The following is a 26,531-nucleotide window of genomic DNA, read 5'->3' on the forward strand; positions in this document are numbered from 1 at the left end:
ACGTCCAACACTTTGCAACCCAGGCAAGAATGCTGGAGTGGGTTGCCATGCCCTCCTCCAGGGGATCTTCCTGACCCAGGGATTGAACCCATGTCTCTTAAGTCTCCTGCATTGGCAAGCGGGTTCTTCACCACTATTACCACCTGGGAAGCCCAAAATCTTACATAAATTTTATCATAATCTTACATAAATCTGGTCAGTTTATAGAAGATGAAGTTTTCCCAACTAGTTTTATGAGGTCAGTATGTCCAAAATATCAAAACCTCACAAAAATATTACAAAATATAGAGAAAGAAGAAAGACAGACACAGAGAGAGACTGAATGAAAGGATGGAGAGAACGGAAAGGGAAAAATTACAGACCAATATATCTCATGAACATAGGTGTAAAATATCCACAAAATATTAGCAAATCAAATTCAGCTACATATAAAATGGATAATACATTATAAACAAATAGTGTGTATTAAGGTTAGTTTAACATTAAAAAATCAATGTAATTCACAAAAATGGGGGAGGGGGAAGTATTTGATAATTTTAATGGGTAAAAATAAAGCATTTAATAAAATTCAACACTCATTCATGATTTTAAAAATCTGAGTTTTTTTAAGGAGAAGGCAAGCCTTACTTGGAGTACATATATATAATTTTTTTATTTTCAGAGTTCCTTCAGTGTCACAAAGAGTAAGTTATTTGAATTTTTTAAAGTTAATGTACTGGTGATACACTGATAATCATCATTCAGAATGGCAACAGGCATGGCAGCCACTTATACCAAAAGTTCTAAATTTATTACATTTAATGATCTGCAACTTGAGAGTCCTGATAATTAGATCTTTTACTTTTTTTTGGCTGCACCACAGGGCAGCATGTTGAATCTTAGTTCCCCAACCAGGGATCAAACCCATGCCCCTTGCAGTGGAAGCAGAGTCTTAACCACTGAACCACCAGGGAAGTCCTGAGAATCAGATCTTAAAAAAAAAAAAAAAAAACCCTCATAAAAGTTATGAATAGAAGGGACTTTCCACAATTTGATTAAGGTCATTGCCAAGAATTATAAACAGTTAAGATTGCACTCTACTTCCAAGTTAACCAAATCAGCTTGTCATGGATGCTAGCAGAAGACACAAATCTAGTTCCACTGTAAAGTATAGTTTATTTCATTAACAATAGTAGTACCTACCATATTATCATTTTCTTGTGCTACTTTCTCAAACCCCAGTTTCACAGGGTGACACAAGAGGGCTAGAAACCACCTGCACACACAGTGGCTTGCATTGCAGAAGAGAAACACTGTTTAGTGAACCCAAATCTCTTGCAATGGGTTGGACCTGTCTTCAGCGGGTGAGGGAACTGAAGCAGGAGTCTGATCCCCACAGTGGGGCAGTTGTCTGAGTCAGAGGAGAAACATTAAAGGCTAAGAGTGAAACAGCAGATCTGTGGCAGCCTAAATGGAATGAGACTCAGACAGATCTTGCTGTAGCCATACATATCCTGGACAGGAATGCTGGTCCCCTGGAAGGCACAGCGGCTGGGAGCTGGAGTTTAGGGATTATGGAGCAATCCCAGGGCAAGGGTCGCTGTTGACTGTGGAGAGATGGATTGAGAGGATGTGAAGGAGATCGTGGTGGGAAATGCCATTGGAGAAAAATCAGGCAGCCATGGAAGCAAGGTGATACTGCTGAGTCATGTGAAGGGGATGGAGTCATCACCGTAGCCTCTCTCTCCCCACACAGCCAGCATCCGCAGCTGAACAACAGAGAGGCTGGCCCATCAAGAGCCTGATGCACTGAATTAGAGTAGGACCCCACCCAGGGTACCCCTTTAACTGCCTGACACACGGAACAACAGAGAAGGACCCCAGGCAATGGAGCACTCTAAGTGCCTGAACCAGCAAAGCTAAGGAGAAAGACTGGCCAAAGAGGCCTCCTGATCACCAGCTACAAGAGGCTCAAAAAGACTCTGATAGGGTCATAACGTCTGTGGCAGAGGCAGTCTGTGTTCCTGCACACTTGGCACCACCAGGGTACCCACAAGCCAAGCAGCTGGGCCACCTTCACACTCAACTCTCACTGGGGCAGAGCTGCCACAGGCAAAAATAGTCTTGTGCCTATGCGCACAGGGTCACTTCAGTAGTGTCTGACTTTTGTTATTCTGTAAACAGTGGCCTGCCAGGCTTCTCTGTTAGGGAGGGGGGTTCTCCAGGCAATACCAGAATGTATTGGCCAATACCCTTCTAGAGCATTGTATTTCCTGCTGCCCTAGCCACCAACTCCCAAGTACCCAGGGCTTCCAGAACCCCTGCAACCCAAGCAGCTGCTCCACCTCCACACCTGGCCTTCGCAGGAGGAGACCCAAGTCCTCCAGGGTAGCCGCAGGAGCAAACCCCAGTGGGTGACGCACATGTAGAGGTGGAAATAAAACCATAATTGAAACCCAAGGGCAGTGTGGCTAAGGAAGAAGACCCAAAACCTTCCAAACAGCTGTACAAGCTGCAGATTAAATCCACATGATCAATTAGGCAGACTCTTGGTCTATGGAATATATAAAAGGTCATTGAGAGCTCCCACAAAAGGAAATCCACTAGTTCTAATAGTTGTGGACATTGAAGGCAAGAATACACAGGAGTAGGACTCAGATTAGAATCTGAGTTGCCCCCAAAGCAGGTCCAGAGATCAGCAGTGTTGGAGGGTATCCAAGGGAGGTAAGGTGGACTGTGACTCTCAGCGAAGGAAAGGACTCTGATAGCAATGACTAACTCCTACAGCTCAACTCCAGAAAAATAAATGACCCAATCAAAAAATGGGCCAAAGAACTAAATAGACATTTCTCCAAAGAAGACATACAGATGGCTAACAAACACATGAAAAGATGCTCAACATCACTCATTATCAGAGAAATGCAAATCAAGACCACTATGAGGTACCATTTCACACCAGTCAGAATGGCTGTGATCCAAAAGTCTACAAATAATAAATGTTGGAGAGGGTGTGGAGAAAAGGGAACCCTCTTACACTGTTGGTGGGAATGCAAACTAGTACAGCCACTATGGAGAACAGTGTGGAGATTCCTTAAAAAACTGGAAATAGAACCGCCTTATGATCCAGCAATCCCACTGCTGGGCATACACACTGAGAAAACCAGAAGGGAAAGAGACACGTGTACCCCAATGTTCATCGCAGCATTGTTTATAATAGCCAGGACATGGAAGCAACCTAGATGTCCATCAGCAGATGAATGGATAAGAAAGCTGTGGTACATATACACAATGGAGTATTACTCAGCCATTAAAAAGAATTCATTTGAATCAGTTCTAATGAGGTGGATGAAACTGGACCCTATTATACAGAGTGAAGTAAGCCAGAAGGAAAAACACCAATACAGTATACTAACGCATATATATGGAATTTAGAAAGATGATAACAATAACCCTGTGTACGAGACAGCAAAAGAGACACTGATGTATGGAACAGTCTTATGGACTCTGTGGGAGAGGGAGAGGGTGGGAAGATTTGGGAGAATGGCATTGAAACATGTAAAATATCATGTATGAAACGAGATGCCAGTCCAGGTTCAATGCACAATACTGGATGCTTGGGGCTAGTGCACTGGGACGACCCAGAGGGATGGTATGGGGAGGGAGGAGGAGGAGGGTTCAGGATGGGGAGCACATGTATACCTGTGATGGATTCATTTTGATATTTGGCAAAACTAATACAATTATGTAAAAAATAAATAAATAAATAAATAAAAATATTTATTATTCTTATTTTTTGACTTGTTCTGTAGATTCTTTTGGATTTTTTTTTCCTTTTTCTTCACCCTTTGTTGTAGTTGTTGATTTTATTGGCACTATGATATCCAATTAAGCTTTTTCTTCCTCACTTTTTTAATTGTTACAAACCTCTGCCTCTGTGTTGGGCTTTTGCAGTGCTGTGGAGTTTTCCATTTTTTTTTTCTTTTCTCTTTTTAAAATTTTAATTTTTTAAACTGATTATTATTTTTGCTACATTTATTCCTTTGTTTGCTTTTCCTACTGTTCTTTCCCCCTTGTAGTTAATCTTTAATGCATATAAATCTTCTTTATTTACTTCTATTTAATTTTGCATATCTGTTCTTTCTTTCCTTCCCTCTCAACATAATTATTACTTTTATTTTCTTTATTCCCCAATTGGCACTTTGCTTTAGTTTTGTTTTCCAGTTTGTGCTTTAGTTAGTTTTGTTCTTAACTGGTAGATATAGTTTTTGGCTTCCTTTGTTTGCCAGGTCAATCTATTGTACTTTTATTTTTGTTGGACTATTTTGACTTTGCTTATGGGTGTATACATATATGTGTATATTCCATTATTTTAAGTATTATTTGCCTGATTTTGTAACTGCCATTTGTCTGAGGTTCATCTTTGGTTTCTCGTTTTTGGATATTTGTTTTAATCTCACTTAATGCCATAACAAACCACTTGTGCAATCTTCTCTCCTGATCAGAGATCAAACCCTGAGCTTTGGAGTGGAAGCAATGACTCCAAGACCCTAGACTACCAGAGAACTATTGCTAGGGAGTATCAAACAGTGAGAACTCACACAAAGGAAACCACTTGAATATAGGACCCAGCAACACCAAATCACCAGTAGCACCCTGTGCAGGACACAACAAACAAAACAAAAATACAAACCCAATCATCAGAAGACAGGATTATCACCTCGCTCAGCCTTACCCATCAGAGGAATAACAAACAAACAAACAAACAAAAATTCAGTACAAATCTCACCCTATACAAGCTCACACAAACCACTGGACCAACTTTAGGAAGGCAGAAACCAAAAGGAAGGAATTCAACCTTCTTCAAGGAAAGAATTCAACTTTCCCGGAAGCCTGGGAAAAGGAGATCTCAAACACAATAAATTTAAAAAAAATAATGAAAAGACAGAGAAATACTACACAAATGAAGTACAAACTAGAAACACAGAAGTCCAAATAAATGAAGAGGAAATAGGCAAACTACCTGGAAAAGAATTCAGAATAATGATAGTAAAGATGATTAAAAACCCTGAAAACAAAATGAAGAAAATGCAAGAATCAATTAACAAAGACCTAGAAGAATTAAAGAAGAAACATAGAGACAACACAATTACTGAAATTGAAAATACTCTAGAAGGAATCAATAGCAGATTACCTGAAGTAGAAGAACGAATCAGTGAACTGGAAGATAAAATGGTGGAAATAACTTCTGAAGGGCAGAATAAAGTAAAAAGAATAAAAAGAACTGAGGACAGTCTCAGAGACCTCTGGGACCACATCAAATGTACCAACATTCGAATTATAAGGGTCCCAGAAGAAGAAGAGAAAAAGAAAGGGTATGAGAAAATTTTTGAAGAAATTATAGTTGAAAATTTTCCCAATATGGAAAAGGAAATAGTCAATCAAGTCCAAGAGGCATAAAGAATCTCATACAGGGTAAACCCAAGGAGAAACATGCCAAGACACATACTAATCAAACTAACATAGACTAGACACAAAGAAAGAATATTAAAAGCAGCAAGGGAGAAGAAACAAGTAATATACAAGGGAAACCCCATATGCTTAACAGCTGATCTTTCAGCAGAAACTCTGAAGGCCAGAAGGGAATGGCAGGATATATTTAAAGTAATGAGAGCGGAACATCTACAACCAAGATTACTGTACCTGGCAAGGACCTCATTCAAAATTGATGGAGAAATAAAAAGCTTTTCAGACAAGCAAACGTTAAGAGAATTCAGTACCAACAACCAGCTTTACAACAAATGTTCAACGGATTTATACAGTCAAGGAACACGAGAGAAGAAAAAAAATCTACAAGATCAACCCCAAACAATTAAGAAAATGGCAATAGGAATATATATATCAATAATTACTTTAAATGTAAATGGATTAAATGCTCCAACCAAAAGACACAGACTGGCGGAATGGATACAAAAACAAGACCCATATACAGGCCGTCTACAAGAAACTCACTTAAGACCTAAGGACACATATAGACTGAAAGTGAGAGAATGGAAGAATACATTCCATGCAAATGGGAAGTAAAAGAAAGCTGGAGTAGCAATCCTCATATCAGACAAAATAGACCTTAAAATAAAGCAATAAGGAAGGACACTACATAATAATCAAGGGATCAATCTAAAAGGAAGACATAACAATTCTAAAAATCTATGCACCCAACATAGCAGCACCGCAACACATAAGACAAACACTAACAGACATAAAAGGAGAAATTGACAGTTACACAATAATAGTAAGAGGATTTAACACCCCACTCACACCAATGGACAGATCATCGAAACAAAATTAATAAGGAAACACAAGTCTTAAATGATACATTAAATGAGATGGATCTTATTGATATCTTCAGGACATCCCATCCAAAAGCAGAAGAGTACACCTTCTTCTCAAGTACGAATGGAACATTCTCCAGGAAAAAAAAAAAAAAAAAACTGTAAGAAACACAAACACATGGAGTTTAAACACATTCTAAATAATCTACAGATTCCTGAAGAAATCAAAAGGGAAATCATAAGAAATTTTAAAAAACAGTTGACAATGAAAACACGACAACTCAAAACCTATGGGATGCAGCAAAAGCAGTTCTAAGAGGGAAGTTTATAGCAATACAATTCTACCGCAAGAAACAAGAAAAAAATAAAATAGATAACCTAACTTTACACCTAAAACAACTGAAAACAGAACAACAACAAAAACCTAAAATTAGTAGAAGAAAAGAAATCATAAAGATTCCAGCAGAAATAAATGACAAAGAAATGAAAGAAACAATAGTAAAGATTAAGAAAACTAAAAGCTGATTCTTTGAGAAGATAAACAAAATTAACAACCCTTGGGCCAGACTCATCAAGAACAAAAGAGAGAAGAATCAAATCAACAAAATTAGAAATGAAAAGGAAATGTTACAGCAGACAATGCAGAAATACAAAGGGTTATAAGTGACTATTATGAACAACTCTATGGCAATGAATGGAGAAGGCAATGGCAACCCACTCCAGTTCTCTTGCCGGGAGAATCCCATGGACGGATGAGCCTGGTAGGCTGTGGTCCATAGAGCTGCTAAGAGTCAGACACGACTGAGTGTCTTCACTTTCACTTTCATGCATTAGAGAAGGAAATGGCAACCCACCCCAGTGTTCTGGCCTGGAGAATCCCAGGGACAGGGGAGCCTGGTGGGCTGCCATCTCTGGGGTCGCACACAGTCGGACACAATTGAAGAGACTTAGCAGCAGCAGCAGCATATGGCAACAAAATGGATAACCTGGAAGAAATGGACAGATTCTTAGAAAAGTTCAATCTTCCAAGACTGAACCAGGAAGAAATAGAAATTATGAACAAACCAATTATTGTAATTGCACTGAAATTGAAGCTGTGATAAAAAATCTCACAAAAACAAAAGCCCAGGACCAGATGGCTTCACAGGAGAATTCTATCAAACATTTAGAGAAAAGCTAATACCTATCCTTCTAAAACACTTTTTAAAAATTGCAGAGGAAGGAACACTTCCAAACTCACTCTACAGGGCCACCATCACCCGATACCAAAACCAGTCACAGACAACACAAAAAGAGAAAACCGTAGGCTGATATCACTGATGAACATAGATGTAAAAATCCTCAACAAAATTTTAGCAAACAGAATTCAGCAACACATTGAAAAGCTCATACACCATGATCAAGTTGGATTTATTTCAGGGATGCAAGGATTCTTCAATATATGCAAATCAATCAATGTGATAAACCATATTAACAAATTGAAAGATAAAAACCATATGATCATCTCAATAGATGCAGAAAAAGCCTTTGACAAAATTCAGCACCCATTTATGATTAAAACTCCTCAAAAAATGGGCACAGAAGGAACCTACCTCAACACAGTAAAGGCCATATATGATAAGCCTACAGCAAACATTATGTCAATGGTGAAAAACTGAAAGCATTCCCCCTAAGATCAGGAACAAGACAAGGGTGTCCACTTTCACCACTATTATTCATCATAGTTCTGGAAGTCCTAGCTAGCTACAGCAATCCGAGAAGAAAAAGAAATAAAAGGAATCGAGATCGGAAAAGAAGTAAAGCTCTTACTGTTTGCAGATGACATGATACTGTACATAGAAAACCCTAAAGATAGTATCAGAAAATTACTAGAGCTAATTAGTGAATTTAGCAAAGTTGCAGGATACAAAATGAATACACAGAAATCATTTGCATTTCTATATACTAACAATGAAAAATCAGAAAGAGAAATTAAGGGATCAATCCCATTCACCATTGCAACAAAAAGAATTAAATATCTAGGAGTAAACTTACCTAAGGAGACAAAAGAACTGTACACAGAAAATTATAGGACACTAATGAAAGAAATCAAAGAGGACATAAACACATGGAGTGATATTCCATGTTCCTGGGTAAGAATAATCAATATTGTGAAAATGACTATACTACCAAACACAATCTACAGATTCTTTGTCATCCCTATCAAATTACGAATGGCACTTTTCACAGCATTAGAACAAAAAATTTCACAATTCATATGGCAACACAAAAGACCCTGAATAGCCAAAGCAGTCCTGAGAAAGAAGACTGGAGCTGGAGGAATCAACCTTCCTGACTTCAGATTATACCACAAAGCTACAGTCATCCAGACAGTATGGTACTGGCAGAACAGAAATGCAGACCAATGGGACAAGATAGAAAGCCCAGAAATAAATGCATGCACCTGACAGCAATATAGCAACAGTAGGGGACTTCAACACCCTGCTTACACCTGTGAGTAGAACATCTATCCAGAAAACCAATAAAGAAACAGCTGACATGAACACTCTAGATCAATGAAAGTTCATATACAGGACCTTCTACACAACAGCAGAAGAATACACATCCTTCTCAATGAGTATATGGAACACGCTGCCCAAGAGAGATCCTGTTAGGACACAAAACAAAGTCAACAAATTTAAGAAAACTGAAACCATTCCAAGTAATTTTTATAATAACTTGGAATAAAACTAGATCAACAACAGGCAAGGCATCTGGAAAATTCACAAATACATGAAAACTAAACAACACGCTCTTAAATAGTGATTGAGTCAAACAGAAAACAAGAAGAAAAGTTTAAAATTATCTTCAGACAAACAAAAATGAAAACATAGCATGCTAAAAACTATGGATGCAGGAAAGGCAACATGAAGAAGGAATTTTTTAGTGATAAGTGGCTACATTAAAAAAAAAAGAAAGAGTACAAATAAACAACCTAATTTTATACCTCAAGAAACTAGAAAAAGAAGAACTAAGCTCAAATTTAGCAAAAGGAAGGAAATAACAAACATCAGAGCAGGAGAAACAGAGACTAGAAAGACAATAGCAAAGACCAAAGAAACTTTAACTAGACTAAGAAAAAGGGGAAGACACAAAATTAGAAATAGACATTACAACTGATAATTCAGAAACACTAAGGATCATAGGAAACTATTATGAATGATATATGCCAACAAATTAGACACTAGAAGAAACAGATGAATTACTAGAAACACACAAGCTACCAACATTGAATCATGAAGAGAAATTCTGAACATAATAATAAGAAAATTGAATCAGTAATCAAAATCTTCCAACAAAGAAAAATCCATGATGATGGCTTCATTAGTGAATTCTAATTCACTAACTAAACTAACTAACTAATTCTAATTCACTAACTAAACATTTAAAGAAAATTAATAGTAATCCTTCTCAAAATCTTCCAAAAATTTGAAGAAGAACGAACACTTTCAAACTTACAAGGCCAGCAATATCCTAATATCAAAACCAGATGAGAACATGACAAGAATTCTTAGAGCAATATCCCCGATGAACATAGATGCAAAAGTCCTCAACAAAATACCAGCAAACCAATTTCAACAGTACATTAAAGGAATCATACACCATGATCAAGTGGGATTTATTCCTAGGATGCAAGGATGGCTCAACATATGCAAATCAATAAATATGCTACACTGCATTAACAAAATGAAGGATAAAATTCACATGACCATCCCAATATACGCAGAAAAACATCTGACGGAATTTAGCATCCTTTCATGTTAAAAACTCTCAACAAATTAGGTACAGATAGAAGGTATCCCAACATAATAAAATCCATTTATGGATAAGCCTACAGCTAACATATTCAATGAGAAAAAGCTGAAAGTTTTTCTTGTAAAATCAGGAACAGAACAAGGATGCCCATTATCCCCAGTGATAAAATTTAATAGCAAAAAAACCCCACAAAAACAAAAACAAAAAAACACCCACAATCCAATTAAAAAATGAGCAAAGTACTTGAACAGATTTTTCTGAAGAAGACATCCAAATGGCTAACAGGTACATAAAAAAATACTCAACATCACTAATTATCAGGGAAATGCAAATCAAAACCACAATGAGGTATCATCTCACATTTGTTAGGGTGGCTATTATGAAAAAGACCAGTGGTAACAAATGATGGCAAAGTTACGAAGAAAAGGAAACACTCGTACATATGTTGTTGGGGAATATAAACTGGTACAGTCACTATGGAAAACAGTATGGAAATTCCTCAATAAATTAAATTGAACTACCACATGATCCAGCAATCCCATTTCTTGGTATATATCCAAAGGAAGTAAAATAATTATTTCAAGGAGATATCTGTACTCACATGTTATTCACAATAGCCAAGATTGTGAACCCAGGTATCCTTCAAAGGATGCAGATAAAGAAAATGTGATGTATATATACACTGGAACATTATTCAGCCTTAAGAAAATAGGAAGTCCTGTCATTTACAACAACATGGATTAAAAAGGGCATTTCACCAGAAATAAGCTAAATAGAAGACAAATACTTCATGTTACCCTTTATATTTAGAAACTTAAATTAATATTGATCATGCCTATGTAAGGAACAGTAATTCCAACAGTATGGTGTTTGGAGATCTTCCAGGTTGGCAAATACACCCACTCTGAGAGGATGATGCACCCCAACTCCACAGCAACAGAAGCTTCTGTACCAGGGCTTTTCCAGACCTCAGTCTTCATCTAGCTGCTCATGTGTGCTCTTCATCATATCCTTTAGAAACTGAGTAGAAAGGTGATTTCCAGGGGCTGAGAGAAAATGGGAGGGGAGAGGCGGGTGAAAGGATATTTATTTATTTATTTTTATATGTGTATGCTTTTATTTTATTTTTTCAATATTGTATTGGTTTTGCCATACATCAAAATGAATCCTCCACAGGTATACATGTGTTCCCCATCCTGACCTCTCCTCTCTCCTCCCTCCCCATACCATCTCCCCAGGTCGTCCCAGTGCACCAGCCCCAAGCATCCAGTATTGTGCATCGAACCTGTACTGGTGACTCGTTTCATATATAATATTATAAATGTTTCAATGCCATTCTCCCAAATCATCCCACCCTCTCCCTCTCTCACAGAGTCCATAAGACTGTTCTATACATCAGTGTCTCTTTTGCTGTCTCGTATACAGGGTTATTGTTACCATCTTTCTAAATTCCATATATATGCATTAGTATACTGTATTGGTGTTTTTCTTTCTGGCTTACTTCACTCTGTATAATAGGCTCCAGTTTCATCCACCTCATTAGAACTGATTCCAATGTATTCTTTTTAATGGCTAATACTCCATTGTGTATTTGTACCACAGCTTTCTTATCCACTCATCTGCTGTTGGACATCTAGGTTGCTTCCATGTCCTGGCTATTATAAACAGTGCTGCGAGGAACATTGGGGTACACGTGTCTCTTTCAATTCTGGTTTCCTCAGTGTGTATGCCCAGCAGTGGGATTGCTGGATCATAAGGCAGTTCTATTTCCAGTTTTTTAAGGAATCTCCACACTGTTCTCCATAGTGGCTATACTAGTTTGCATTCCCACCAACAGTGTAAGAGGGTTCCCTTTTCTCCACACCCTCTCCAACATTTATTGCTTGTAGACTTTTGGATCGCAGCCATTCTGACTGGCGTGAAATGGTACCTCATTGTGGTTTTGATTTGCATTTCTCTGATAATGAGTGATGTTGAGCATCTTTTCATGTGTTTGTTAGCCATCTGTATGTCTTCTTTGGAGAAATGTCTATTTAGTTCTTTGGCCCATTTTTTGATTGGGTCATTTATTTTTCTGGAATTGAGCTGTAGGAGTTGCTTATATATTTTTGAGAATAGTTGTTTGTCAGTTGCTTCATTTGCTATTATTTTCTCCCATTCTGAAGGCTGTCTTTTCACCTTGCTTATAGTTTCCTTTGTTGTGCAGAAGCTTTGAAGTTTAATTAGGTCCCATTTATTTTTGCTTTTATTTCCAATATTCTGGGAGGTGGGTCATAGAGGATCCTGCTGTGGTGTATGTCGGAGAGTGTTTTGCCTATGTTCTCCTCTAGGAGTTTTATAGTTTCTGGCCTTATGTTTAGATCTTTAATCCATTTTGAGTTTATTTTTGTGTATGGTGTTAGAAAGTGTTCTAGTTTCATTCTTTTTTTTTGTTTTGTTTTTACAAGTGGTTGACCAGCTTTCCCAGCACCACTTTTTAAAGAGATTGTCTTTAATCCCTTGTATATTCTTGCCTCCTTTGTCAAAGATAAGGTGTCCATATGTGCATGGATTTATCTCTGGGCTTTCTGTTTTGTTCCATTGGTCTATATTTCTGTCTTTGTGCCAGTACCATACTGTCTTGATGACTGTGGCTTTGTAGTAGAGCCTGAAGTCAGGCAGGTTGATTCCTCCAGTTCCATTTTTCTTTCTCAAGATTGCTTTGGCTATTCGAGGTTTTTAGTATTTCCATACAAATTGTGAAATTATTTGTTCTAGCTCTGTGAAGAATACCATTGGTAGCTTGATAGGGATTGCATTGAATCTATAAATTGCTTTGGGTAGTATACTCATTTTCACTATATTGATTCTTCCAATCCATGAACATGGTAGATTTCTCCATTAGTGTCCTCTTTGATTTCTTTCACCAGTGTTTTATAGTTTTCTATATATAGGTCTTTAGTTTCTTTAGGTAGATATATTCCTAAGTATTTTATTCTTTTTGTTGCAACGGTGAATGGAATTGTTTCCTTAATTTCTCTATTTTCTCATTATTAGTGTATAGGAATGCAAGGGATTTCTGTGTTGATTTTAAATCCTGCAACTTTACTATATTCATTGATTAGTTCTAGTAATTTTCTGGTGGAGTCTTTAGGGTTTTCTATGTAGAGAATCATGTCATCTGCAAACAGTGAGAGTTTTACTTCTTTTCCAATTTGGATTCCTTTTACTTTTTCTGCTCTGATTGCTGTGGCCAAAACTTCCAAAACTATGTTGAATAGTAATGGTGAAAGTGGGCACCCTTGTCTTGTTCCTGACTTTAGAGGAAATGCTTTCAATTTTTCACCATTGAGGATAATGTTTGCTGTGGGTTTGTCATATATAGCTTTTATTATGTTACCTCAACATATTATGTTACCTCAACATATGTATGTTCCTTCTATTCCTGCTTTCTGGAGAGTTTTTATCATAAATGGAGGTTGAATTTTGTCAAAGGCTTTCTCTGCATCTATTGAGATAATCATATGGTTTTTATTTTTCAATTTGTTAATGTGGTGTATTACATTGATTGATTGGTGGATATTGAAGAATCCTTGCATCCTAGGGTTAAAGCCCACTTGGTCATGGTGTATGACCTTTTTAATGTGTTATTGGATTCTGATTGCTAGAATCTTGTTAAGGATTTTTTGCATCTATGTTCATCAGTGATATTGGCCTGTAGTTTTCTTTTTTGTGTGTGTGGCATCTTTGTCAGGTTTTGGTATTAGGGTGATGGTGGCCTCATAGAATGAGTTTGGAAGTTTACCTTCCTCTGCAATTTTCTGGAAGAGTTTGAGTAGGATAGGTGTTAGCTCTTCTCTAAATTTTTGGTAGAATTCAGCTGTGAAGCCGTCTGGACCTGGGCTTTTGTTTGCTGGAAGATTTCTGATTACAGTTTCAATTTCCGTGCTTGTGATGGGTCTGTTAAGATTTTCTATTTCTTCCTGGTCCAGTTTTGGAAAGTTGTACTTTTCTAAGAGTTTGTCCATTTCTTCCACGTTGTCCATTTTATTGGCATATAATTGCTGATAGTAGTCTCTTATGATCCTTTGTATTTCTGTGTTGTCCGTTGTGATCTCTCCATTTTCATTTCTAATTTTATTGATTTGATTTTTCTCCCTTTGTTTCTTGATGAGTCTGGCTAATGGTTTGTCAATTTTATTTATCCTTTCAAAGAACCAGCTTTTGGCTTTGTTGATTTTTGCTATAGTCTCTTTTGTTTCTTTTGCATTTATTTCTGCCCTAATTTTTAAGATCTCTTTCCTTCTACTGACCCTGGGGTTCTTCATTTCTTCCTTTTCTAGTTGCTTTAGGTGTAGAGTTAGGTTATTTATTTGACTTTTTTCTTGTTTCTTGAGGTATGCCTGTATTGCTATGAACTTTCTCCTTAGGACTGCTTTTACAGTGTCCCACAGGTTTTGGGTTGTTGTGTTTTCATTTTCATTTGTTTCTATGCAAATTTTGATTTTTTTTGATTTCTTCTGATTTGTTGGTTATTCAGCAGTGTATTGTTCAGCCTCCATATGTTGGAATTTTTAATAGTTTTTCTCCTGTAATTGAGATCTAATCTTACTGCACTGTGGTCAGAAAAGATGCTTGGAATGATTTCAATTATTTTGAATTTACCAAGGCTAGATTTATGGCCCAGGATGTGATCTATCCTGGAGAAGGTTCCGTGTGTGCTTGAGAAAAAGGTGAAATTCATTGTTTTGGGATGAAATGTCCTATAGATATCAATTAGGTCTAACTGGTCTATTGTATCGTTTAAAGTTTGTGTTTCCTTGTTAATTTTCTGTTTAGTTGATCTATCCATAGGTGTGAGTGGGGTATTAAAGTCTCCCACTATTATTGTGTTATTGTTAATTTCTCCTTTCATACTTGTTAGCATTTGTCTTACATACTGCTGTGCTCCCGTGTTGGATGCATATGTATTTATAATTGTTATATCTTCTTCTTGGATTGATCCTTTGATCATTATGTAGTGACCTTCTTTGTCTCTTTTCACAGCCTTTGTTTTAAAGTCTATTTTATCTGATATGAGTATTTGCTACTCCTGCTTTCTTTTGGTCTCTATTTACATGGAAAATCTTTTTCCAGCCCTTCACTTTCAGTCTGTATGTTTCCCCTGTTTTGAGGTGGGTCTCTTGTAGACAACATATATAGGGGTCTTGCTTTTGTATCCATTCAGCCAGTCTTTTGTCTTTTGGTTGGGGCATTCAACCCATTTACGTTTAAGGTAATTACTGATAAGTATGATCCCATTGCCATTTACTTTATTGTTTTGGGTTCGAATTTATTCACCCTTTTTGTGTTTCCTGTCTAGAGAATATCCTTTAGTATTTGTTGGAGAGCTGGTTTGGTGGTGCTGAATTCTCTCAGCTTTTGCTTGTATGTAAAGCTTTTGATTTCTCCTTCATATTTGAATGAGATCCTTGCTGGGTACAATAATCTGGGCTGTAGGTTATTTTATTTCATCACTTCAAGTATGTCTTGCAATTCCCTCCTGGCTTGAAGAGTTTCTATTGAAAGATCAGCTGTTATCATTATGGGAATTCCCTTGTGTGTTATTTGTTTTTCCCTTGCTGCTTTTAATATTTGTTGTGTTTAATCTTTGTTAATTTGATTAACATGTGTCTTGGGGTGTTTTGCCTTGGGTTTATCCTGTTTGGGACTCGCTGGGTTTTTTGGACTTCAGTGATTATTTCCTTCCCAATTTTAGGGAAGTTTTCAACTATTATCTCAAGTATTTTCTCATGGTCTTTCTGTCTTCTTCTTCTGGGACTCCTATGATTTGAATGTTTAGCATTTAATATTGTCCTGGAGGTCTCTGAGATTGTCCTCATTTCTTTTAATTCGTTTTTCTTTTTTCCTCTCTGATTCATTTATTTCTACCATTCTACCTTCTAATTCACTAATACTATCTTCTGCCTCTGTTATTCTACTATTTGTTGCCTCCAGAGTGTTTTTTATTTCATTTATTGCATTATTCATTATATATTGACTCTTTTTTATTTCTTCTAGGTCCTTGTTAAACCTTTCTTGCATCTTCTCAATCCTTGTCTCCAGGCTATTTATCTGTGATTCCATTTTGATTTCAAGATTTTGGATCAATTTCACTATCACTATTTGGAATTCTTTATCAGGTAGATTCTCTGTCTCTTCCTCTTTTGTTTGGTTTGGTGGGCATTTATCCTGTTCCTTTACCTGCTGGGTATTCCTCTGTCTCTTCATCTTGTTTATATTGCTGACTTTGGGGTGTCCTTTCTGTATTCTGGCTGTTTGTGGAGTTCTCTTTATTGTGGAGTTTCCTCGCGGTGTGTGGGTTTGTACAGGTGGCTTATCAAGGTTTCTTGGTTAGGGAAGCTTGTGTCGGTGTTCTGGTGGGTGGAGCTGGATTTCTTCTCTCTCCTTTCGAAGGCAATGGGTTGCTTTTCTGGGTGCCTGATGTCCTCTGCCAGCATTCAGAAGTTATTTTGTGGAATTTACTCGGCGTTTAAATGTTCTTTTGATGAATTTGTGGGGGAGAAAGTGGTCTCCCCGTCCTATTCCTCCGCCATCTTAGCTCCTCCTCCGAAAGGATATTTAAACTTTCAGTTATGAGTAAGGTATAAGGATCTAATTATAGTGTGGTAATTATAGTTGATAACACTGCACAACTGAAATTTAGGTAAGAAAATCGATCTTAAGCATCCTCATCAAAAAAAGTATGTGAAATGATGGATATGTTGTTTCAATTGTGAGAATACTTCTCAAATTATTCATATATCAAATCATCACATAGTACACTTTAAAACAATTTAAAAATCAATCCATTCCCTTAATTCTGAAAGGTAGATATGAAGGACAGGGAAGACACCAAGTAACTGCAAGCAAACACTGGACAAACTGAATGCCTTGCTGTTTTTCAATAAACTAAGTGGTGAGGATCTCAAACATAAAGGAGGCTAACTGCCAGGAGCCGGTGAGGCATTCTACTCGTGACAAAGGTCATGAGGAAGGAGGCTCGGCATACACAAAGGTGGGATTGAGCCTCAGGAGTCCCGCTGGATATTCTCGAGCATCTATCCCCCAAAAAACCAGAGTCTGCCTACTTTATTGCTTTATGCTCTCACCTCTGACTTTACTGGGGGCTGTTCCCCACCACCATCTCACTCTGTCAAAGAGTTAACTTACAGCTCCAATTAATAAAGTTCCTGGGCAATTAGGAGTGTTTAAATCCAAATCCCTCAGACAGCTCTCTAACTCGCCTGACAAGTTTACCCGGACTCCTACAGCTATGCCTACGATTGTTTACAGTCTCCCAGCCTGGAGAGGCACCGGAAGCTTAAGATATTCAAATAGCTTAGAGCCTCTGAGAGAGTTAGAAACTGTCAAAACTAGTAAAAGATTTCATTGATGAGCCAATGCTTGCTGCCAAGTTTCCACATCCCCTGTATTGTATCCTTGAATATGTATTAATTAATATAGTTGGTATGTAGAAAAAATGTAAGTAGTGGCCTTGGTGTTAGCAACTTTAGACCCTTAAGGTAATAAATTCTTTCCTTTGTTGTAAACCCATTACACATCCGCCCTATAGGAATGCAATTTTATCTAACACCTTCAGAAGATGGCGCCAAACCTTAAAATAATTACTCTTAGAGAAAATAAGTCTTTGTCAAGAGTCATAAAATGTTAATAGGCCTTCTGGCCAGAAGATTATGTAAATCACCTAAACCATTTGTATATGATAAATTTGCAGAAAGAAACCTGGTTTTTGATAAGGATCAAAGACTGCTGACTTTGCATCCCCTATTATCCTCTATGTGTAACTTAGGGTATAAAAACCCCTGTTGAAAATAAAGCTACGGGCCTTGCTCACCAAAGCTTGGTCTCCCCATGTCATTCTTCCCCTCAATTTCCAGCTGAGTCTCCAACTGGAGCGTGGAAATCCTCTGCGACCATTTATTCGCCTGGGCTTCTAAGACCCACTTGAGAAGGTGTCTAAGGTGGGGCACCTTCTGCTATTCGAGAGGGCGCCTGCGGCCTCCGTGGTCAGAGCTAACCTGGTGTCACAGGTTATATTGATTTTCCGCGTAAACCAAGCTACTCAGCTTCTTTTCTCCACTGAATTTTCCTACTGAGCTATCCTCATTCTATTACTCTTTATATCTTTGATAAATAAATAAATAGGTTGCCGAAGCCATCTCTCCTTCGAATACCCTGGGTCAGCCGGGGCTGGACCTCGGGAGGTAACCAATATCATACACCTCCTTTCCCCATTAAAAAAAAAAAAAAAAACTAAGACAAAGACATGATTTTTGATAACTGCCATCTTCAGAATGCTTAAATGCTTAACCTTGTGTTCTTCTACTGCCCTCTGCTGGATGTGATCATTCTGTCATCAAAACTGCAAGTTCTAGAGTGGGGAGTTATTTATAATCACTATCATCAACACACTAGCAGCCCAGCAAAGAGGTCAAGCACTATGCTAAATGCTTTACATACATCATTTCCTTCAACCCTCCTAACAACTCTACGGCTAGAAAATGCTATGCTCCCTTTGTAGGTGAGGAACCTGGATGTTCAGTGACAAGGGAACCAACCAACATCCCAGAAAAGGACCATGGAATTAAAATATTGGCTTCAGAGACAGCTCTTAGCTACTTCCTGTTTTCTAAACTTCCATGCTATCAGCTGTACTGGGAGATAAATCTGGAAGGTATTACCTTTTACGACCAGTTGATAAACTGTTAATAAAGGAATCACAAAAGTAACTTGTTGAAAAAGCCTCTCAAAGTATCTTCCTCTAATTTTTCCCCAAAATTTATCAAAAAGGAAGTTCAAACTCAACTAAGAGCAACAGAGAGTGTTTCTTTAGGTTTCTCTACTGTGATCCATGAATCAATCTGCTACAATAAAACCTTGTGAGTTGCTGGTTTAATACAGAGTCCCAGGCACCAGGACATGTCGTGGAAGTAGAAGACAGGACTCATTTTTTGAGAGACCTGAAATGTATCAGTGGGATAGGGTAGACAGAGGGCAAGAGGATGACCCAGGGTTTTGGCTCAGCAGCTGGGCAGGTAGCAGTGGTGTCAAGTGGATAGAATTGAAAGTGAATGGGTTTTTATTGTTAGCATTTTGGTTATGGTAGGTGCTGTTTGGCAGTGAATATAAAATCAGGAGTTTTGCTTTAGACATATTTGAGATTAAATAGGAACAAAATAAAAATGAGAGAGGAAACTATAAAAGGAAACAACTGAGACTTACTAAATTTACAACTATGTTTAAGATCTAGCCAGGCTGTTTCATGTCTATCTAGTATGTATTTAATGGTTGTATAGGACCTGGTATCTCAACCAATGATTATTTCCCAGATCACTTCCAACTCCTGTCACCAGAAACAAAACAGCAACAAGCATCCTCCTATATGTTCCCTATAATAATCAATGTATGTTTATGTGTGTGTATATATATATACACACACACACATAAACATATATATATATATATAACACACACATATATATATACATACACACACACACACACACACAGGACTCTACCCTCAGTTCCTGACAATGTTCCTAAAATCCTTAAACTCCAAAGTGATAAGAGCACTAAGAACATCTTCTGTTCTGTCAAGATAATTTTGAGTGGGCTCTTGGATTGGACTTATAACCAGAAAGACCAAGCCATGCTTAGAAGTGTAGAATTTTCAGTCCCACCTCCCCATCCTCCAGAGAGGGAAGAGGGCTAGAAACAGAGTTAATTACTGATCACGCCTATGTAAGGAACAATAATCCCAACAGTATGGTGTTTGGAGATCTTCCAGGTTGGCAAATACATCCACTCTGAGAGGGTGATGCACCCCAACTCCACAGAAACAGAAGCTTCTGTACCGGGACTTTTCCAGACCTCACTGTTCATCTAGCTGCTCATGTGTGCTCTTCATCATATCCTTTAGAAACTGATAAACGTTAAATGTTTCCCTGAGTTCTGTTAGCCACTTCAGCAAAATTACTGAACCTGAGGAGACATACTTAATGTGACCACTTACTACCAGTTTCCTCTCTAAAATGGCTATACCACAAAGAAAACCACCAACAAAACAGACAACCGACTAAATGGGAGAAAATATTTGCAAATAATGTGACTGATAAGGGGTTAATATTCAACATAAACTAATAACCTATGCAACTCATCATCAAAAATAAAATCTAATTTAAAACTGCAGAGAACTGAATAGACATTTTTCCAAAGGAAAAGCAGATGGCCAACAGGCACATGAAAAGATGTAATATTGTATCTCACTACCATAAAAGAGGCAAGGAAAAAAATGCACAAACAGCTCAAAGAAATCTGTAGTTTACTTAATAGTATTGTATCAACATTAATTTCTTAGTTTTGATAAGTGTATCATGGTTATGCAAGGTATTAACATTAGAGGAAACTAGGCGAAGGATGTACAGGACTTGAAATTCTTCCAAAAATATAAAATTATTTCCAAAAAAAAGTTAGGAAAAAAAAACTATCATCATTTACTACTACATATGCAAATCAGACATTTAAGAATGACATGAAGCTAATATAAAAAATAAACTAGATGTGAAGGCTTATAAGACTGTCGCACATAATCTGAATACCAATTCTAAGTTCATCAACAACTTCACTGTTCATCAAACCAACCCCATTTTTCTTGAGTGCTAGAAACCTGAACTCTATAACACACTTATACCATTAACATTTCCATTTCTATTTTGGGGTTGTCATTTCCTTCTCCGGGGGTATTCCCCACCCAGGGATTGAATCTGGGTCTCCTGCACTGCAGGTGGATTCTTTACCAACTGAGCCACTAGGGAAACCCTCTTTTATATAGTAGGCACCCATACAAAGATTTCAATAGGAAAAAAAAGATCTGAAACTAAGGTTTGACCAACAAAATCATTTATGCCACCTAGTGGTGACTGAAATAAATGACTGTTAGCTTAAAATAAGATTTGAGAATATCTGTATTTACAATAAATAAGGCTTAATTGGGAGAAAACGTTGACAATATGATAATACCTATTATTACATATCATTTAAAGGTATTAAAAAATAGGATATTTCAGTAAAATCAGTTGAGTGCTTAGTTGCTCAGTCATATCCGACTCTTTGCAACCCCATGGACTGCAGCCCACCAGGCTCCTCTGTCCATGGGGATTCCCCAAGCAAGAATACTGGAGTGGGTTGGCATGTCCTCCTCCAGGGGATCCTTCCAACCCAGGGATAAAATCCAGGTTTCCCACAGTGCAAGCAGATTCTTTACCGTCTGAGCCACCAGGGAAGCCCAACATCAGCTGAAGATTAATTTAAAGAGTAACCTGGTGGCATACATGAGCAAGCAGGCTATTCAGTCATTATTTTCATTATGGAGATTTCCTTAAAACACAAAAACTGGGTTAAAATTGGAAAAGGGGGAAAAATAAAGGGGCACTGAAGGTAAAGAGAGTATTTTTGAATGATGAGGATAAAAAAAAACAAACCTAGAAACTAAGGTTCCTTAAACGCGGTCAGCCACTCCTGGTACGTGCTAAAGCGGTAACAGAATGTAAATGGAGTTCTCAAAGGGCCTGCGTTCTACTCCTTGGCTCTGTGAGTGTTCTTGCTACTCCTTGGCTCTGTGAGTGTTCTTGCACACTTACCCTTTCTGAACTCCCAGACCCAGATCTATAAACTATACAACAAAGGGACTTCTTTAAACTTTAATATTAACTTAATTTTAATGTTAATTAAATTTAATTCAATTGAAATGCTAATATTCTATCCCCTGGAGAAGGAAATGGCAACCCACTTCAGTATTCTTGCCTGGGAAATCCCATGGACAGAGGAACCTGGTGGGCTTTAGTCCATGGGGTCACAAAGAGTTGGATGGACAGAACTGAGCATGCACGTGTACACACGCACACACAGGCAATCACAATAAGAAAAATATTCTTGAATCAAGAATTACTCTGGAAGCATTAACTTAACAAAATAAGCACTTAATTTCCTGGCGTACAGTAAGTACTTCATCAATGTTAACTATTAGCAGATAGGAGACTTAGGGAGATAGAGGGAAAACAAAAGGAACAAAGAGCAAGAGAAAAGAAGGGAGAGGGAGTCTAGCATGCAGTATTTTCTAGTCCCAGCTCTCACACACAAACACACATTTAAATACCTTCCTCATAAATGTGAACCAAAAATACTCTTATCATCATTCTGTATATTTCTACACTTAAAGAATTATTATTATTTAAGAAAAATGCTATTACCACCTTTTTGATAAGAAGCAAGAAAAACAGTCTCTTTACACTCATTTTTATTAAACAAATAAGGCTGGTAGTGGAACATTTTTTATTTAATGCATAAACATAAGTCTCTTTATTAGAGAAATTGTACATATTGGTGAATATGGTCAATGGTCACATCTATGGGTTAATTCCTTAAAAATCAGAACCAATAATTAGGATAGATTCTATACTCTCTGTTACATCGTGAAGTGTCTTGTGTAGTCATATTCTATTGTTGGAATGACAGCTTGTACAAATTTCAAGAAAATTAGAAGATACCTAAAGGTTTTTAGCTAAGGAAAATAGATTGGTAAATTCCGATTTAAGCTAACATTGTAATTATCCATTTTATTAAGCAGTAACTCCTCAGAAAATTTATAGAACACAGAACCTTAAATCAAGTATATTAAAAAAAAAAACATTCATTCATGCAAGCTGGTGTCTATTCAACACAAGGCTCTCTACAACTTTAAGAATGCTTGACTTATCCCGATTTAATATTTGCATGTTAAGACTTCTTAAAAAGTACAAGTTCTTATCAGCCCAAATATTTTAATATATAAATAAGGACATTGTTGCACATACTTAAATGAGTGGGAAATGGCTTTTTTACTGCCTATAAGTTTTTTAGAGTATGTTAGAAAATGAGACAGTGTGAAGAATATAAAAATACTGAAGCAAAAGAACAAAAAATAGGTAAAAATCCTCGATAAGGACTGATTCTTGGTTAGTATATGTACCTGCCATAGAATCTGCTATACTGGACTGTCTAACAAATTTCTGAATTTTTTTCCTATGTTCCACTGCACTTAGAAACATTAAGAGCTTAATTTTTAATTGATGACTCAATTAGAATTACATAGAGTCTTCCAAGTTGCTATATAGCTTCAAAAATAGAGATGAATACTCATATTATGCATAATAGGCTTTCAACAGTAAATCTGGTTTGGACCAAAAACTCCTGGTTGTTTCAATATCACACCAGCTCAGTGTTTCTCTGAGGGACACACATTCTGTTAGCAGTGCTTATGTTATCTATAGTTCCAAGACAGTGGCAACCCCTCAGTCTACATCTAACAGTGAGTGGCATGAACCACTCATTTAAGCTGTTTGGTATTTAAACCACTGACTTTGGTTGCTTATCACACATCCAGGCTATGGGCATGTGTATTTCAGGATCCAGTAGTTCACTTAATTCCTCTTGTCAACCCCAGAAAAATAAATGGGTGCTCATATCTGGAGAAAAATGAGAATACTGTATTTGAAGACTACCTGAAATAGAATTCATGTGCTTTTTACTTTTCTTCACTTCAGAGATCTCAGACAAAACCCAACTTTACTTTTTACCTGATAGGAAAGTACACTTTTGATAACATGCTAAATTAGGAATATATCTTGAGGAAAAGATATTCATGTGTTATCCTCTAAATTCATAGGTTACTCATCTTTCATCAACAGACTAAGCGTTTTGAGTTTCTTTCCCATCAAGAGTTAACAGTTATGAATTGCATACTCTCAGCCATTGCCTTCTGAACAAACAAAGGTACTTGGCAACCTGCTACCTAGAAGCACATATTGCTCTGAAGCTCTGTAATAAAGCAGAGTGAACTGGTTCACACAGGGATACGTGCTCAACAACTGAACCAGGCCAGAACTATCACAGTGCAACATTTTCCAAATAAAGACTCCCACTAAAATTTCCACATATGAGGGGCTAAATTTCTCAAAAAGGGGGAAAAAATCCCAGAAGCACTTTGCCTCTAGTCACATACACAGACAGGTAAGGATACATATGAACACCAAGTTCTCCCCCTCCTTCTGCAACAGTCTCAATGATTTTCTTCATCACCTCAGCATGCCTAAATGCAAAAGAATAAATATTAGCATAGGTCAACTGGATCAAAATAGGAAAAGCAAGTTTTTGTTTGTGAAAATTTTTACTGTCAGTGACTTTAATATATAACAGTAATTACGTAAAATATTCTCCTCCCTACTCTCCAACAAGCCAGACTGTTGAGTCATGCAGACAATTTTACTGGAGGAGGGGCTAATTTTAAAAAGCTATGGTAGTCACAAAGGAACACAATAGAACTAGTTAGCTTTCCTATGATGGGGGCGGAAGTGGGGTAGGGAAGAAAATCAGAGAAAGGGAAATCATACCAGGGCACAACTGCAGAGCAAGGGCTTTCTGCTCTGAGAAATAAACAAGAATCCAACCAGACAAATTCAAAAAAGTTACATGAAAATGGTTGGTAAAAAACAACAACAAAAAAGAAGTATTTATAATGCTGTGATTTTGACTGCTTAAATATTTAATAGAGAATAAGCCACAACTCAGTTAAAGAAAAGCCAGTTGGTCAAAGTTCATATATATATATTTTTTCAGATAAAAATTATCTGATTCTAATTAGAAAAAAAAATTTTGCCTTTATATAAAGGATCTTTATCTAAAGTTTTCCACAAATCTTTTCATGGCCAACTGGTAAATCTCCTATGCTACATAAAACAGGGATATCAGAGTAATTATCTGAGCAAATTAACTGAGTAAAGGGCATCATACAGAAGAAATGAACTTTTATATGTATCCTGGCTTAAATAACACTACTTCAATCTCTGAATGCAACCTTCATGACAGAGGCAATCAACTTAGAAGATGAGAGTAAATGTACTGGCCCTGAGAATATGAAGACATAATCTGAAGCAGCCAATGGCAAGGCCTAAAATGCCTTGATTATGTATATAGACTCAGTGTCACTTTTTTAGCCCTGTGAAAACACACTGATACAAAGAAATACCAAATTAGAAAATGTACTTGATTTGGTAGGGTTGGAAACTTAACTGAAAAGTAGAGGAGAATAGAAATTTTGCACACATCTCCCTTCACTAACCAATAAAAGGAGATTAATAGGTCACCTAGAAAAAGCACAAAGTTAACTTTATATCGGAGAAGGCAATGGCACTCCACTCCTGTACTCTTGCCTGGAAAATTCCATGGATGGAGGAGCCTGGTAGGCTGCAGTCCATGGGGTCGCTAAGAGTCAGATACCACTGAGCGACTTCACTTTCACTTTTCACTTTCACGCATTGGAGAAGGAAATGGCAACCCACTCCAGTGTTCTTGCCTGGAGAATACCAGGGACGGGGGAGCCTGGTGGGCTGCCGTCTGGGGTTGTACAGAGTCGTACATGACTGCAGCGACTTAGCAGCAGCAGCAGCAGTAACTTTATATTCCACATTCACAGAAAGATCACAACAGAGCAAACCATTAGTATTTTTTAATCTAAAAAGAATCTTCCAAAATATTCCTGGAGCTAATAAAAGGAGTAAAATCACAAAAATCTATACTGTAACACAACACAAAAGAACAAAAAAATATTCTTAATGAATTGAAACTTAGAAGAAATTGATAAATTTTTTTTTGGTCTTATATATTACTTAAACACAAAAACATTTCTAAGGAAGACAATAGAATTTTATTTATGAAGTAAATTTTTTTCTGTTCAGACACTGTTTATACAGACTCTCAAGTGGTAAATCCATGAAGTGTACACACACACAACACACACCTGCATGGGTGAACTGAACACATAGGAGGTGGTGGGAGATGAGGGTGATTTTCAATGGTCACTGTTTTCTTCACATGATCTTGACTGATGTCTTCGTACATGTGCTCAACTGTTAAAGGCTGCCGTTGCTGAAACCATAAAAAATGCTTTGAAATTACTGTTTAAGAACTTTTAGGCCTAAACTTTAGTCTTTATAAATATACTTAGCCCCACCTTCCACATCACTTGCAAATTCAAATTCTATACTATTTAGAATCACCAGATCATTTGGGGCAAAGTACCAAGTAGGCAGGGAAGAGAGTCTGTCCATCAAGGCTATGTGACATCAGCTATCATCTAATACAGAAAAAAGTCCACAAAAAGGCAAGTTCAGAGCTATCAAAACATTTTATAACTTTATAACATCTTTTAGGCCTACTTGTTTTCCATTTATAGTCACTGGAATGACAGGTTAAACAAGTTAATTTTATTTTAGTTTTCCTTTATTACAAACCAACTTCAATTTTCTTCACATTTCGAAGGGGTAAGCTCTAGGGACCAAGGAATAAACGTTA

At 37.2% G+C, this 26,531-nt stretch overlaps 1 protein-coding gene across 1 annotated transcript in view; it reads right to left on the reverse strand.

The window, feature by feature from the left end:
• Positions 1 to 22,423: 22,423 nt before the first annotated feature.
• The window catches only part of ATG3 (autophagy related 3), a 34,600-nt gene continuing 30,492 nt past the window's right edge, over positions 22,424 to 26,531 (reverse strand). The window contains exons 10-12 of the mRNA XM_027519324.1: positions 25,978 to 26,105; positions 24,202 to 24,270; positions 22,424 to 22,690 (exon numbers count right to left, since the gene is read on the reverse strand). Coding sequence (XP_027375125.1) covers positions 22,609 to 22,690; positions 24,202 to 24,270; positions 25,978 to 26,105 — 279 coding nt within the window. The 3' untranslated portion in view covers positions 22,424 to 22,608. The remainder of the gene's footprint in view (positions 22,691 to 24,201; positions 24,271 to 25,977; positions 26,106 to 26,531) is intronic.

Source organism: Bos indicus x Bos taurus, chromosome 1 (genome assembly GCF_003369695.1).
Source record: "Bos indicus x Bos taurus breed Angus x Brahman F1 hybrid chromosome 1, Bos_hybrid_MaternalHap_v2.0, whole genome shotgun sequence".
Taxonomy (NCBI): domain Eukaryota; kingdom Metazoa; phylum Chordata; class Mammalia; order Artiodactyla; family Bovidae; genus Bos; species Bos indicus x Bos taurus.